Genomic DNA, 15,172 nt, shown 5'->3' on the forward strand with positions numbered 1-15,172 from the left:
AAACACAGAGCTGCAATGTAAAGTGCAGTTTGGCCCTCAGCTTGTGCCCTCTGTTGCTTGGTAGAAGGTGCTTTGCTCTCACCTCCTGCTGATTCAGTCAACACATGGGCCAGTTTAAACATCTCCCTTACCAAGGCTGGCATCTGGCAGCAGTCAGCTAAATGTTTCTGCCTACAAGACACAGCTATCTTAATTAAAAAGAATGAGCTACTGGAAAAAGTGTAGGAAGGAAGAGTAAAAGCGTGAAGGAAAAGATGATTAAATGAATGCACATAAGCTTAGCTGTCCAGCCCTAAAGCAATTAATTACAGGAATTGTTACAGAGGTTTTTTTTTTAATAAACAACAATTCCAGCATTATGAAGAATTCATGTAGCTTCAAGCCTTGCAGTTTCACATCCCTTTGCGTTTCCAGTGTTGCACAAGACATTGCACAAATTTGGTTCAGGAAAGGACTTCCGAACCACAGAGAAGCTCATATTTTGACAACCCTTATTTATCCATCTTTCCCAGTTAACACCCTTAGTGTGGGAACTTTTGCATTGCAGAATTATGAATATACACAAACTGTAAATAATAGGGCTCGTATTGGGATTAGTTTAGCTCATACAGATGTTGATTGTTGCTGCTGTTGTTAATTTTTCTTATCCATCCTTCACCATGGGTCCCAAAGCAGGTTATAACCAATTAAAAATACAATATTCAAATCAGTTTAAAAAGGAGTTACAGTCAAGAGAATAGAATGGGTCCAGAAATATGTATCTTGGGTAAATTGGTGCAGCTTCAGCATGCGATGAAAGCTACATAACTAAGGTACCAGCTTAGGGGCTTCCTTTGCCTGGTCACCACCAGGCAGACTTCTGAGGGAAGCAAAAGGATCATGTGGTCTCTCTCTGCTGCTCTTAACACCCAAGTTGGTCAATAGGAAAGGAGGTGGTCTTTCAGATATTGCCCACATTACATTTGAGCTTTCACATGATGTAAAAGTCACTTCCAGAGATATAGTAGAGTATAGCAGAACTATTCTGGACTATAGCACAAGTTTAGCCCTCATTTCCACATTCTTTGCAAACAGATTTTTTTCCTGGAAACAAAAATCACAGAAATGAGCACGAAACCTGCACTAAATTCCACTGTTGTTTCAGAAGTGGTTTTTACATCGTATGAAAGGTCAGATATAAAGCCGAACGTAGCCGTTCTAGAGAAGTCATGAAAATGGAATAAACTGCTGTGTGAATGCAGTCAAAGTCCTTGACATAGACCTGCATAGAAAAGTGAAATCCCATTGAGGATGTAATCCTAACCACACTTCTCTGGGAGTAAACCCCATCAATTCAACAGGATTTACTTCTGAGTGAACACAAACTTGTCCCTGCAGTTAAACTCTTGCACAACAATGAACCTGGGCTACATACACAATATTTACACACCACACTAAACGTAACCAGCTGATTATCACAATACTAATATACCATATTCTGTAATCACCTTAACATGAGACACACATAACGCCCAAACTCTTGCAGCCTAGAAAATGCCGGAATCGGGGGGGTCAAAAGGCCAGCTGGCTCAGCCCCACCTGGAGCGTCTCCCCTCAGCCTTGCCGCTTTGGAGATCCATCAACCTCTGCTCCGACGTGCATCAGTGACTCAATCTTGCAGGCTTGAGCACACTTTCCTCAGGTATCTGAAGAAGTGTGCATGCACACGAAAGTTCATACCAATGACAAACTTAGTTGGTCTCTAAGGTGCTACAGGAAGGATTTTTTTTAATTTTGTTTCCTCAGCAGTGCAAACTGTGGAACAGAAGAGGCTTGAGGCTGTAGACACATAATAAACTATGCATTTATTATACATAAATTAGGACAAAGAAAACATGGCATCTCTCCTTGCCGTCTTCTTGGAGAGAGACTAAAAACAAAAGCAATACAGAGCTCATGCCAGCAATCTGTGCTGGAATGTAAACAGACACGTGGCAAGAAGCAGAAAATTATCACCTTACAGGTAATTCATGCTAGCTGGCCTTGGTGTTTTATTTTCCACATCCTCCTGTGGCAAGAACCATTTGTTGTGCCATGGCTGAGGATGGCTAATTTTGCTGTTCTGTTGAAGTCGGGGACATTTTTGCTATTAGGCTTGGCATTTGTACACCTACAAGGCTGCATGGCAATCTCTTTGACATAAAAGGGGTTTAAAAGACTTTTATGAACACATAACCGAATGGAGACAGCCTGTGCTGATTTTTCTGTCCGGCTGGAACCGCGCAAAACTTTAGAATCAGTTTTAGCAACATAGTTCACTGTCCAAAAATAAAATGCCCAATGTTTTAGATTTTTTGCACGATGCCCTAGAGTGATGCTACTTTGGGACGTGGTGCATAATTAAAACAGTGGGTGGTTTGAATCTGCCCAACGCAGGTCATAACACAGCTGCCTGTCACTCCCTGGGGCGGGGGGGGGGGCGGGGCAATGATGTCAGGAGCCCCCACCAGACTCTGCTCTCAATTTGAAGCCAACCCTGATGCCGTATCGCCATGCTTTACAATACTGTTGGCACACATGATGAACTCCCAACTGAAAACACAGATTCCAAAGTATCAAGAATTTAAATGTGTGTTTTAAATTTGAACTTAATCTGTAATGTTTTGTTTCGATATCTTCCAGTGCTCTATTTGATGCTTTGAGTTGCAAACTGCTTTGAGTTTAAATTTAAAAATTATAAAACAACATACAAATGATTTAAATAAATAGATAAGTAAATAAATAGTTGCTACTGTACATGGCCTTGTGTTATCTATATCCATATCTATTTCTATATCATCTATGTCTATGTCTCAGTTGGTGGTTTATAAATGTTATTATAAATAAATGAATAAACATATCCATGGTACAAACTGGCTATATGCAAAAGATCAATGAGAGGAACATAGGAGTCTGCCGTACACTGAGTTGAAACTGCTTTATGCTCAGTCAGATCATTGGTCCCTTTAGCCCAGTATTGTCTGCAGTGGCTAGCAGCAGTTCTCCAGGGTTTCATGCAGAAGTATTTCTTAGCCTGGGATTGAACCCGAGACCTTCTGTGTCCAGGGCAGCTGTCTATCAGCTCCATCTGGTACACAGGCTGAGACCCTACCTGCCTGCAGACTGCCTAGCCAGAGTGGTGCATGCTCTAGTTATCTCTCGCTTGGATTACTGCAATGCACTTTATGTGGGGCTACCTTTGAAGGTGACCCGGAAACTACAACTAATCCAGAATGCAGCAGCTAGACTGGTGACTGGGAGCAGCCACCGAGACCACATAACACCGGTCTTGAAAGATCTACATTGGCTCCCAGTACGTTTCCAAGCACAATTCAAAGTGTTGGTGCTGACCTTTAAAACCCTAAACAGCCTCGGTCCAGTATACCTGAATGAGCATCTCCACCCCCATCATTCTGCCCGGACACTGAGGTCCAGCGCAAAGGGCCTTCTGGAGGTTCCCTCACTGTGAGAAGCCAAGTTACAGGAAACCAGGCAGAGGGCCTTCTCGGTAGCGGCACCCACCTGTGGAACGCCCTCTCACCAGATGTCAAATAGAAAAACAACTACCACACTTTTAGAAGACATCTGAAGGCAGCCCTGTTTAGGGAAGCTTTTAATGTTTAATAGATTATTGTATTTTAATGTTCTGTTGGAAGCTGCCCAGAGTGGCTGGGGAAACCCAGCCCGCCAGATGGGCGGGGTATAAATAATAAATTATCATCATCATCATCATCATCATCATCATCATCATCATCTCACATCGAGTTACAGTCTTTCCCTGTTCCCTAGGAGCTAGCATGTGCAATGCTTAGAGGCTTTATTACAGCTGAGTGGTATATAAATGTTGGTAAATAAAAACAAATCAATAAAATAGGGTGGAGGATCTGCCACTCCATTCGAGGCCCATGGAATTACCCTATTCTTCACAAAACCATGAATAGTCAAAGAATGGTAAAAGACTTTTCTGGGTTCGAGTGGCAAAGCAAGAAATCAGAACTAGGGTACATGCCTGATTCTTCCTCTGAAGTGGAATCACCTGTTATTATATGGTGCCCGGTAAATGACAGGTGAGCGGTACCAACCAAGCTGCCAAAGGCAGGAGAGTTTTGGATCCAGTCTGCAGCTCAGATCCAGTTCTCCACTGATGCCTTGCAGTCAGTCACAGAATCTCTGGAGGAGCAAGTACTGGCAAGGGACACAGTCTTTTCTTCACATGAAAATATAGCAGTTGGCTTGGAGGCTACTGCTTCGGATGCTTTCCTGCTACGTGAAGCCACTGTCATCTTCAACAAGAATGGCTAATAAGGCAGATGATGGTGACAAATTTAGGGCACACTCAAAGCCAAATTAAAGTACGTTAAAGTGCGGCTGAGTTTCACTGCAGACATTTCAAGCCCAGGCTTAAGCGCTTTCAATCAAATGCCCTCTTCTACTGAAATCGATGGGAGTTAAAAGTGAAGTATGGCTGGATCAGGCCCAGCATGACTAACCCTGTCTGGGATATTTCGGCACTCATCCACTTGGATGCATCAGGAGCACGAGGCTTTCCGAGAAGTAAAAACCGCTGTTTCTCCCCTGCTATTTGTAATGTAATTTGTGGATAGCAAAAGCCAAAAATGGAGAGACCCGGCAATATTTGTATGCCATTCTTGGTTTTTACAGCTGCCATCAGTCAGGACTTGTCACAATCTCGATTATTTTTAAGGCACATTAGGCATGGTCAGGTATTCTGTCTTTTGGCATTAGACCTTGTTGGTGGGAGGCCAAGATTTAATGGAATGACTTTCTAATTATGGACCTGCTTATAGAAATTCATCTCCAACACCTGTTTCCTGGGAAGCATCAAGGAAAGGATGATGCTGATAGATGGGCCAGAGGGGGCTTTTGTACAGCACCTAGAGCGACTGAGTATACACACTCCTTTGTGCAGTATGCAGTATACCCAACATATAGCCAATGGTGTACGTACACACACACATATCCATAGTAATATAAAGCATTCAAATTGCTCTATATCTTTCATGATTCCCATTGATTTTAATGGGGCGTCCATGTGCATAGCTTTGTATTCTGGCCGTAGAATATTATTCCTGCTCCCAGTAAAGCAAGAAGATAGAGGTCATATGGGAGGGGAAGGATCAGAAGGGAAGAACTATCCCAGCACCAGCCTCTAGGTGGCTGAAGGGGCAGTGGTATTAGATGCTTCTCCCCAAGTGATCTTGTCCCTCCTGCATGGTCTCTATTCACTTATGTTCCCAGGAGCATTGTGGGGTGTACCCATGGGGGAGTGGCAGTCATTCTGCTCCTCCGACTTAAGGATCAGGACTTGGAACAAACGCTTCACTGGTTCATCTCTGAGGCTGGTTCAAGCTGCTTATTCTGACTTTTCAAGTCCTGCATGGCTTAAGGAATCCCTGCACCGCACATCAGCCTGCCTGGATGATGGTGAGGCCACTCTCTTATATTGTGCTGTTCCTTCACTTATGTCCAAATGTAGTAAGACAATAGCCAACTCTACTGCTTGGGGTAGGGATGGGGCATCCTGCTCATTCTGCTGAATGGGGCCATGCCCTAAAGTCCAGTGACTTTTCTTTGTCCAACAATGCACAGTGGGTGACATCCAATTGTGCCCAGACCCAACCACAACAGGCACAGCCTTCTCTTTGCATAACAGAACTTCCCTTTTCTCTCCTCCTCTTTCCTGCCTTCCTCCTGCCCCCAGATCTGGAGAACTCCCTTTGCGTCCACCCACGCAATGTGGTCTCACTCACCCACTAATCCAGTTTCACTTCGACCTTTTCCCCTTTGAAACTTTTTGTTTGTTAGTTCCATTGCCTTTTCCTGAAACCCGGATACTGCAGCCACATCAGCGGCGCAGAGGTTATCATCACCATCACTTTAAAGAAAACCTGACCCCCTTGGGTTCCTTTCTTGAGTGGAAAGTTTGCCTATTAGTTAAGATCACTGAATTTGGGGATATTTCTTTCCATAGATTTAACACAGAAAAGGGGACGCGAAAAAGAAATGAGAGGTGGGTGTGGGGGGGAGTGGGGGGAGGAGAAGGAAACAAGTGGGGGAGAAGGTGTTAATGGGAGTATCGACCGCTAGGGGCCGATCGCGAGCTGGAAAACCTGGGGAACAAATCAGACCTAGCCCCGCCGTTTGTCCGTCAGTGGATACGTAAACACAATTGAGAATTGGGCAGGCGACTTCTGCAACGGGGGACCGGGCAAGAGAGCGCAGCGCGCGCGCCGCAGCAGACTTGTTCCCAGAAGAATGTTGAACTAACTGATGCGCAGCGGGCGCTTGGATGTGGTCGGAGAATTCCGGGAGGGGATAAAAAACACCACCCTCTATCGATTAGCGTATAGATCGTTTTCTGTCGGGGTTAGGGAGAGGGGAGGAAACGGTGCACAGGAACAACAACAACAACAAGTGGACGCCGCCAGCCGAGCGAATGACTTTGCTCACCGAAATTGGGAGGTGGTGGTGGGGAAAGGCAAAGGGGCTGCAGCTTGGAGCGCGCAAGCCGGGAGGAGGGTGGGGAAGCGCCCCCAGGCAGCAGCAGTAGCAGTAGCAGTAGCAGTAGCAGTAGCAGTAGCAGTAGCAGTAGCAGTAGCAGCAGCAGCAGCAGCAGCAGCAGCAGCAGCGCATCTTCTTTGTCAATCCTTGCGAGAGCAACAGCCTGTCTGGGCGCGAGGAGGGATTGTTGGGAACGGGTGATTTACAACAATTGCTCAGCTCCAAAAAAGAGAAAAGCGGGGAGGTGGAGGGGAAGGCTGCGCTTGGAAAAGAACAGCGAGCTGCACGCGCAACATCCATAATCCGAGACCATTGCAGACAAGCCCCGGCGCTCACCCCCCCCCGCCCCACTCTTCGTCCCCAAAGCGCCCCCCTCCTTTTTGTCAACTTCTGGGGTTTCTGCACATCCTCCTCGATTTGGTCAAGATCAAAGCTGAAAGGAGTGGCAGCCGGGTTTTTTTGCGCCCGGAATTTTGCATTGCCCAAAGCCTCCAGGAGTCTTTTTGTTGTTGTTGTTGCCTCGGCTCGCCCAGAAGACAGGAGAAGGCGATTCGTCATCGCCCCTCCGCTTTATGCGCCCCCCACCCCTCCCGCCCCGCGCACCTTCTTCCTTCGGAGCGCGGCACCTGCGAAAACAGGTTGCCCAGAAAAGCCTCCCCGCCCCCGCCGACCAAGATCTCTCGCTCTCTCTTTCTCGTTTTGCAGATCCTAGGTGCTGCCTTTTCTCAGTCCATCGCGGTAAGTAGACAGCAATGTCTCCCCACGGCCCCCTCCCTGCATAATGCTTAGGGGTTATATGCGCTAGGCTGTCTTTAAGAAGATTGTCTCGGGAGCATGTTTTTAAATGCTAAGTGAGTGCGCGTGTGTGCGCGCGTGCGTACGCATGTTAGAGCTTCATTGCCCCTGCTGTTTGACTATTCCTCATGCAACACAGCCACCCTCTTATAATATTTCCCTACGCTCGCCTTTTGGGTGAAAATTGCCAGCATCAACTTCCAAGAACGAAATTTGTTTTTTAGCGAGAGCTGGGATGCTCTTTATACCTAATGAGTTCCAAAGATGTAGCATGCAAGCTGGCGGACTTGGATTAATTATGTATTCTGCTATATAGGTATTGTTACAGAGGCTGGGTGGAATTTATGTGTGGTGCTCTCATGATCCAATTATCCATATTGCATCCATGCATTTGTAGCCATGGTGGGTACCTGGAAATATTTCCTACCTAGATTTATGCAACCCATGATTTCTCTATTGCAAGGACAATAGATGTGTGCGTATGAGTGTGAATACCTTTGTTATTCAGAGATAAATAATGTCGGTCTAAATGCACATTGCAATATAGATTTGCAGTCAAATGCTCTGTGTGAAATAGTATATGGAGACACAAACCATACATAGCTATGCACCTTGGTGCGTTGTGTGCAGGAACACCTAGTCTGCATTCATACCTATGCTATGCACAGGTACATTTCTACATATTTTTGCAATGCAGAGATACGTCTCTGTTGCAATAGAGATTTGCATTTGAAATCCTCTCCCTGGAGATAAAAGAACACTGTGTGAGATGTGGGTGTGTATATGCCTTCATATTCCTCAACCATATCTATATATAGACAGATGCACACAGACACAGAAAAACTGTGCATGCAGTGTGGGTGGGTGTACAATGGTAGAGAACGATGAGTAGCGAAAGTAGGCAAATCTGAACCATTTAATATGCAATACCATCACTTGCATCTATAGAATATGACCCATCCTTTTCTTTTGTCCCCCCACCTTTTTTTTTTTTGGTCCGTGTGCATGTATGTGTTTCAGGATAAACATTTCTACTGCATGAGAGTAACCAAAGGGTGATCCACTCCTTCCTCTCCGATGGGGAACTCAGAGCCAGCTTTCCAGCCTTCTCGTTGTTGTCCTTCTCTGGCCGCAGTCCCTCCTGCTGCTGACTTGGGCGATGCTTTCTCAAGCTTAAGACGTTGCTGACAGATTGGCAAAAGCAAGAGTGTGTTCAGACCTCCGCACTGTGTAAGCAAAGTGAAGACTGGAAGTTCCTTCAACTTTCTAAACAGCTGTGTTCACCAGCAATTTCATTGCTAGGCCAAAGCATCATGAGGAGGCAATTCTGGGGATGTTGGCTATTTTGCACTTGATTTTCCCGAGGAACTCAAGACCAGTGTTTGTTTTTGAAGAGTTCTTACTTTGCTTAGGTGCACTCTTCTCTTGATTGAAAGTGTCCACAGAAAATCATGAACTCGGACCTGTGGATTTTGTGTGAACCACTGAAGAATACCATAAGCAGTGGGATCTCAAGTGTAAAAGGACATGGTCCAGGATTATCTCTTGACGACACCAGAGGACTTTTACAAACACACCTCCATAATTTGTATCATACCTTCTGGGCAGTAAGATGTGGAACACTTCTCTTTGAGAAGTAATGCAAAGTGAAAACCCAGGTTATGCTGAAAAGGAGGGACGATGCTTCCGAGATACTGTTTTCCAAACCTCGGTGGTCATGCTCTTCTCACGCAAAACACCCAGTGATGACTGTTGAGAAACGGGACATTTTCTTCCCCTCTTGAGTGTTCTAAACAAAGAAATCCAACATGGAGGTTGCAATGGTAAGTGCAGACAGCTCTGGGTGCAACAGCCACATGCCCTATGGATATGCCGCCCAAGCAAGAGCCAGGGAAAGAGAGCGGCTGGCACAGTCCAGGGCGGCGGCGGCGGCAGCTGTAGCGGCTGCAACGGCTGCCGTAGAAACGGGGGTCTCTGGAGGAGGAGGACCTCAGCACCACTATCACCAGGAACAGAGTCGTGGGGCCTCCTCTTCCTCCTGTGGCGGGAACACATCACGGAGCAGTTATCATCAGAGCAGGAGGAAAAAGCAAAGGAGGAAAAAAGCCTACTGCCTTGGCAGCAGGGAGTTTGGTGCCTCTTTCCCTTGCTCTGAGTTGCTGCCCCTGAGTGGCTCAGAGGAGAAGATCCTGAAGGACCTGAGTGAGGAGGACGAAGAGGAAGAAGAGGAGGAAGATGATGATGGGGAGGATGAAGAAGACGAGGAAAGGAAGTTCTACTGCACTGATGAAGGAGGTGAAGATGAGTATTCGTTTTCCGATCAGCTTCCTGATGACGGTGCTGGGCCTGGCGGCTACACTTCTGTCCGCTACAGCGAATATGAATGCTGCGAACGAGTTGTCATCAATGTTTCTGGCCTGCGGTTTGAGACTCAACTGAAGACCTTGGCTCAGTTCCCCGAAACACTGCTGGGTGACCCGGCAAAGCGGGGCAGGTACTTTGACCCTCTCCGGAATGAGTATTTCTTTGACAGGAACCGCCCCAGCTTTGATGCAATTTTATATTACTATCAGTCCGGAGGACGTCTGAAAAGGCCTGTCAATGTCCCCTTTGACATTTTCAGCGAGGAGGTGAAATTCTACGAACTCGGGGAGGAGGCCATGCTGAAGTTCAGAGAGGATGAAGGCTTCGTCAAGGAAGAAGATGACAAGGTACTGCCTGAAAACGAATTCAAGAAGCAGGTGTGGCTGCTCTTCGAGTACCCTGAAAGCTCCAGCCCTGCCCGAATTATTGCCATCGTCTCGGTTTTGGTCATTTTGATCTCCATCGTCATTTTCTGCCTGGAGACGCTGCCGGAGTTCAGAGATGAGAAGGAGCTGATCTTGACCTACAATGTGGAGAATGTGAATGAGACGCTGCAGATGCTGGGTGGGGGACATACGATTTTCAACGACCCCTTCTTCATTATTGAGACCGTTTGCATCATTTGGTTCTCGTTTGAGTTTACAGTGCGCTTCTTTGCTTGCCCCAGCAAAGCAGTCTTCTTCAAGAACATCATGAACATCATAGACATTGTTTCCATTTTGCCTTACTTCATCACCCTGGGTACAGACTTGGCCCAGCAGCAGGGCAGCAACGGCCAGCAGGCCATGTCTTTCGCCATCCTGAGGATCATCCGTCTCGTCCGAGTGTTTCGCATCTTCAAGCTCTCCAGACACTCCAAGGGTTTGCAGATCCTGGGCCACACTCTCAGGGCCAGCATGAGGGAACTGGGCCTCCTGATCTTCTTCCTTTTTATTGGCGTCATTTTGTTTTCCAGTGCTGTTTATTTTGCAGAAGCTGATGAATCTCTCACTCATTTTCACAGCATCCCAGATGCCTTTTGGTGGGCTGTTGTGACCATGACTACAGTTGGTTATGGGGACATGAAGCCCATCACTGTTGGTGGGAAAATAGTCGGGTCCCTATGTGCCATTGCAGGTGTGTTAACCATTGCTTTACCAGTGCCAGTGATTGTCTCCAACTTTAACTATTTTTATCACAGAGAGACCGAAAATGAGGAAAATACCCAGCTGACACAAAACGCAGTCAGCTGTCCGTACCTTCCGACGATACTCAAGAAAATCCGAAGTTCGTCATCTTCGTCCATGGAGGAGAAATCAGAGTATTTGGAGATGGAGGAAGGGGTTAAAGAGTCTCTTTGTGTGAAGGAGAAAAAGTGTCAGGTCACAGGAAACGGCAGTGAGACAGCAAAACAGAACTGTGTTAATGCAAAATCTGTGGAAACGGATGTTTAACTTTGACTGTTTCCAAACCTATTTATGCATTAAAGTGCACATTGGTTTTTAAAAAAACGAAATATGCAAACAGGAGTTTAAACAAGCATATAGAAATATGCCATTTACTTGTTAAACATGAATTACAAAGCATTAGTAAACTTGTATTGCATATCAAGTCAATGGTATACCTTGTGGAGGGGGTTTTACCTGAAATAGTTTCAAAGTTTATATTTTTACTAGAATGCAGGTGTTTTGCACATGAGGGAAACAATTTTACTTTTCAGGAGGATATGTTTATCCACCTCACTCACTGCCCAGTGGTAAAAGTTAGCATTTCAAGGTATTTACTATGTAAGAAACAATGAAGCTCAGTAGCCATGCATTCATTTGTTAACGCTTTAAGAACAGCTACCATGATTCAGTGGATTCCATAATCTTTGATTTTAAAATGCTAAATATGGTTGTGGGAAAAAAATTATTCTATGGGAACTTCAAATTTGATCTTAAAATATTTAAAGAATCATTGTTGGGTTATTTTTTTGTTTTTGTTTTTTTAAAAAACAACCAACCAACCTGGATATGTAATTGTTGAAGATACTACCAAACCCCCAGAAAATGTTTATTTTTATAATGCTTTTTTGGAGACCTTGTGGCATTTATTGAGTAATACATGGAAGAATTGAAGTTAGAAAATGATTTAACGTGGTCTGGATGCAGTGGAAAAGTGACTGGATTGCTTTTTTTGCACTACTTTATATGCTGGAGATATTCTGACAGAGACTTCATACTGTGAATGTTTACTAATGTTCAATGACAATCATTGGAAGGTTGAATCCTGCATCTTTATTTTCTTGTATTATTCTTTGCGCGATGCTGATTGGCTAAGCAGCTGACTTTACACGAATTCCATAGTCTTTTAATTATGAATATCTGTTTTCTGAACAAAAAAGGATTGTGAAGTAAAATTTTATAATCATTTCCCCCCCTAAATCAATCTTCTTCAAACCATCATACCAAGTAATAATATACAAACTCACTCATAAAAGTTGCTTAAAGGATAGAAGATGTATTCTGAATAGGGGTTGTGTGTGTATGTGAGAATGTGTGTGTGTGCGTGTGCATGTGTTTGAACTGGAGAAGCAGGGAATGGGAAGCAAATATAGCAATAGCCATAGATAAGCAAATCCAGGGTAGAAAAGAATTCACAGGATCAGGTAAATGAGGTTGCAATGTGTTGTATGTTTGTTTTTGTTTTTTTACTACGTAATTTCGCAATCAAAGTCTATGAGTAACAGAATGCACTTTGATATTGGTTAAATATTTCTGTGGACCAGAAAGTGACTGACATAGTGATACACCGTTGAACTGGCAAATTGGGATTAGCAATCTTTAACTTGCAAATGTGCTATTAGTGGGTCAGAATTTCTCCTCCCACCCACCTTTACATGCAGCGTGCACCCTTCTCTGTGTGTTTTGAAACAGCTTTAAAGATAAAGAAAGTGTGAGATTTGTAATAAACATGGTTAAGCCTAGGCATTAAAACAGCTAAGTATGTATTCACCCCATCTGGTTCCTGTTTGGGCCAATGCAACAACCTTTTCATACCCAAATGCCTCATATAGACAGTGGGAGCTGTGGTGTTGCAGTGGTTCCACCATGAGACACACTTTGCATTCAGGAGCTGAGAAGGTCTTCACAAAGCTAACACATACTTGCAGAGGCAAAGAACAGGAGGGTTGATGAATCCAGAGCTACTGATGAGGGACTATACGAGTTGGGAGAAGCCTTGTGGCATTTCCACAGTTAACACAGTTGACTTCATGCTATTTCTAAAAAGAATGTAATTGTGGGACAGAAAATAAATGTGTGCTTTAGACAGAAGAAATGCTTGGAAATACTAGTACTGAAAGAAGATATTTAATTGGGATCGAGAAAAAATATAGATTGACCAAACGGGTACTGTACATTCTCAGCCACACTTTGTCATAGTGACTGAAGTTTCTAGTCCTGGCTGATTTTTTTCCTATAATTGAGGTTCAACCTGTAATTAGTTAGTTAGTTAATTAATTTTTTTTTAATTCAAGCATTTACCATGGGTACAGGTGCCACCTTAGAAGTGAAATTATTTGTGTTTTTTTCTCATATAGGAGCGAATTACATCTTTTAAGATGGTGCCTAATGTCATGGTCTAAAAGCAAATGCTCCTCTCCGTGGAACCGTTGTTTTAGTTATATGTAAGTTATAAGCAATCATTTAAAACTCTGCCGTTAATCAAGGAAGGTTTATTCAAGATGATGATGATGATAATGATAATGAATTTCATTCAGCTTGGGACAGATCCTCTGCTTTGAATCTTTGCAGATTTGTTCTTTAATCCTAAAAAGAACTGAAATAAAGATTTGCTACATTTCCCCATATCCCATTCTGCATTATGCAAATCTGGAACAATTTTTAGTACTAGTGCATTGTGTCTGATGCTAAGACATGGTGGCATGAAGAACTGAAATAAATATTCATAAAATTTGAACTCATATTCTGAATATGAAATGTTACTGCAAAATTTAAAGTTTGAGTACTCTAGATATAGCATCTCTGGTCCAAGAATATTTTTGCCCATATCAAATGTGGAATGCCATAAGTTGCCACTCATCAGTTACTAAACATCATTGCATGTTACCTATCAAATCATATCTGATACTAATCACCACTTTATGTCATCTAACAGATACTGTCAAATACGAAATGCCACTGCATGTCAGCTATCACTTACTACAAACTATGAAATGCCATGTATATGCCAGCTATCAAATTCTTCCAGATACAAACTATTGCATGTCCACTGTTCAGTACGGTCAGATATCAAATGCTGAGATCAAATAGCAGTAGATGTTTTAATATGGATATCAAATAATCAATGTTTGGCAAATATTAAAATAATATCCAGGTAGGGTACAAACCTATATTCCTTCAGAGATGGTAGACTGGATCTATTCCTCTGATGTCAGAGACAGAGACCTGACATTGGAACTTATTTATTTGTTTAGAGGAGCTGTCCAATTGCTGTACAAATTATGGTAAATTGTTAATCAAATGCAGATAAAATTCACTATATATACATAAAACCATCATAAATAAAAACAAATATTAAACATTCAAAACAAATATAGGTAACCAAATTATGTGTCTGCATAAGTTTGCAGGGGGGAAAAACCACCCCTTCTTTTTGCTGCCATCAGTTCCTCAGCCATTCTGGTCCAGCTGATCTTGCAGTTCTGACTTTGAGAGGATCAGAAAGGCGAAGGCTGCAGTGGAGTATTAGGAAGTAGATTGGGCCCAATGGACCCAAAGCCACCCCAGCCCCCTGACAAGCCCCCAAACAAGGAAGAAATCTAGACATGCTTATGAGCTTGACTGCATCTCTCCTTCCCTTTCCCCTTTGGAAAATCTGGGAAAGTTAAAAAATAAATGGATGCTGGAATTTACAGTGGAATTTGCTGCCAAGGAGTGTGGTGGAGTCTCCTTCTTTGGAGGTCTTTAAGCGAAGGCTTGATAGCCATTTGTCAGGAATACTTTGATGGTGTTTCCTGCTTGGCAGGGGGTTGGACTGGATGGCCCTTGTGGTCTCTTCCAACTCTACGATTCTATGATTCTAAATAAAAAATTAAGCAGGAAATGAATAGCATTCCTCTTACCTTCCAGCTTTGGGGGGGGGGGTTATAGGGTATATCCATTTGTTTCATCCCCACCTTAGAATTGCACTGTACATGCATTATCTCAACATTCACCAAGGAGAATTCTGAGGAGAAATTGTGGGAGCAAGTGGCAAGGCCAGTGCTCCCAAAATTAAAGCATGAGAGTTCTGCTCACGCAGCAAAATCTGCTCCAGGGTTCCACAACCCTTCGGAGGAGATCGTTAGGGTGGGAGTCAGGCTGCGGGTAAGGGGTAAGTTCCATGATGCAAGCAGAAATCTGTCACTTAAGCAGAAAGATAGCATTAGCTACGACCCATAGGTCTCCTTCCTGTTTCAGCCACATGGATGCTGCCTGAAACGTCTGAG

At 43.9% G+C, this 15,172-nt stretch overlaps 1 protein-coding gene across 1 annotated transcript; it reads left to right on the top strand.

Moving 5' to 3' along the window:
• Positions 1–6,724: 6,724 nt before the first annotated feature.
• On the top strand, positions 6,725–12,963 carry KCNA4 (potassium voltage-gated channel subfamily A member 4). Its single transcript, XM_035117773.3, has 2 exons — positions 6,725–7,278; positions 8,356–12,963. Exon 2 carries the CDS (start codon positions 9,144–9,146, stop codon positions 11,130–11,132), a length of 1,989 nt encoding a protein of 662 aa, XP_034973664.1. The 5' UTR covers positions 6,725–7,278; positions 8,356–9,143; the 3' UTR covers positions 11,133–12,963.
• The last annotated feature ends 2,209 nt before the right edge of the window (positions 12,964–15,172 follow it).

This window comes from Zootoca vivipara, chromosome 1 (genome assembly GCF_965207765.1).
Source record: "Zootoca vivipara chromosome 1, rZooViv2.hap1.1, whole genome shotgun sequence".
Taxonomy (NCBI): domain Eukaryota; kingdom Metazoa; phylum Chordata; class Lepidosauria; order Squamata; family Lacertidae; genus Zootoca; species Zootoca vivipara.

What these genes read in the sequence shown, in the direction of transcription:
- KCNA4 (XM_035117773.3), top strand. Translation starts at nt 9,144, where the DNA reads ATGGAGGTTGCAATGGTAAGTGCAGACAGCTCTGGGTGCAACAGCCAC.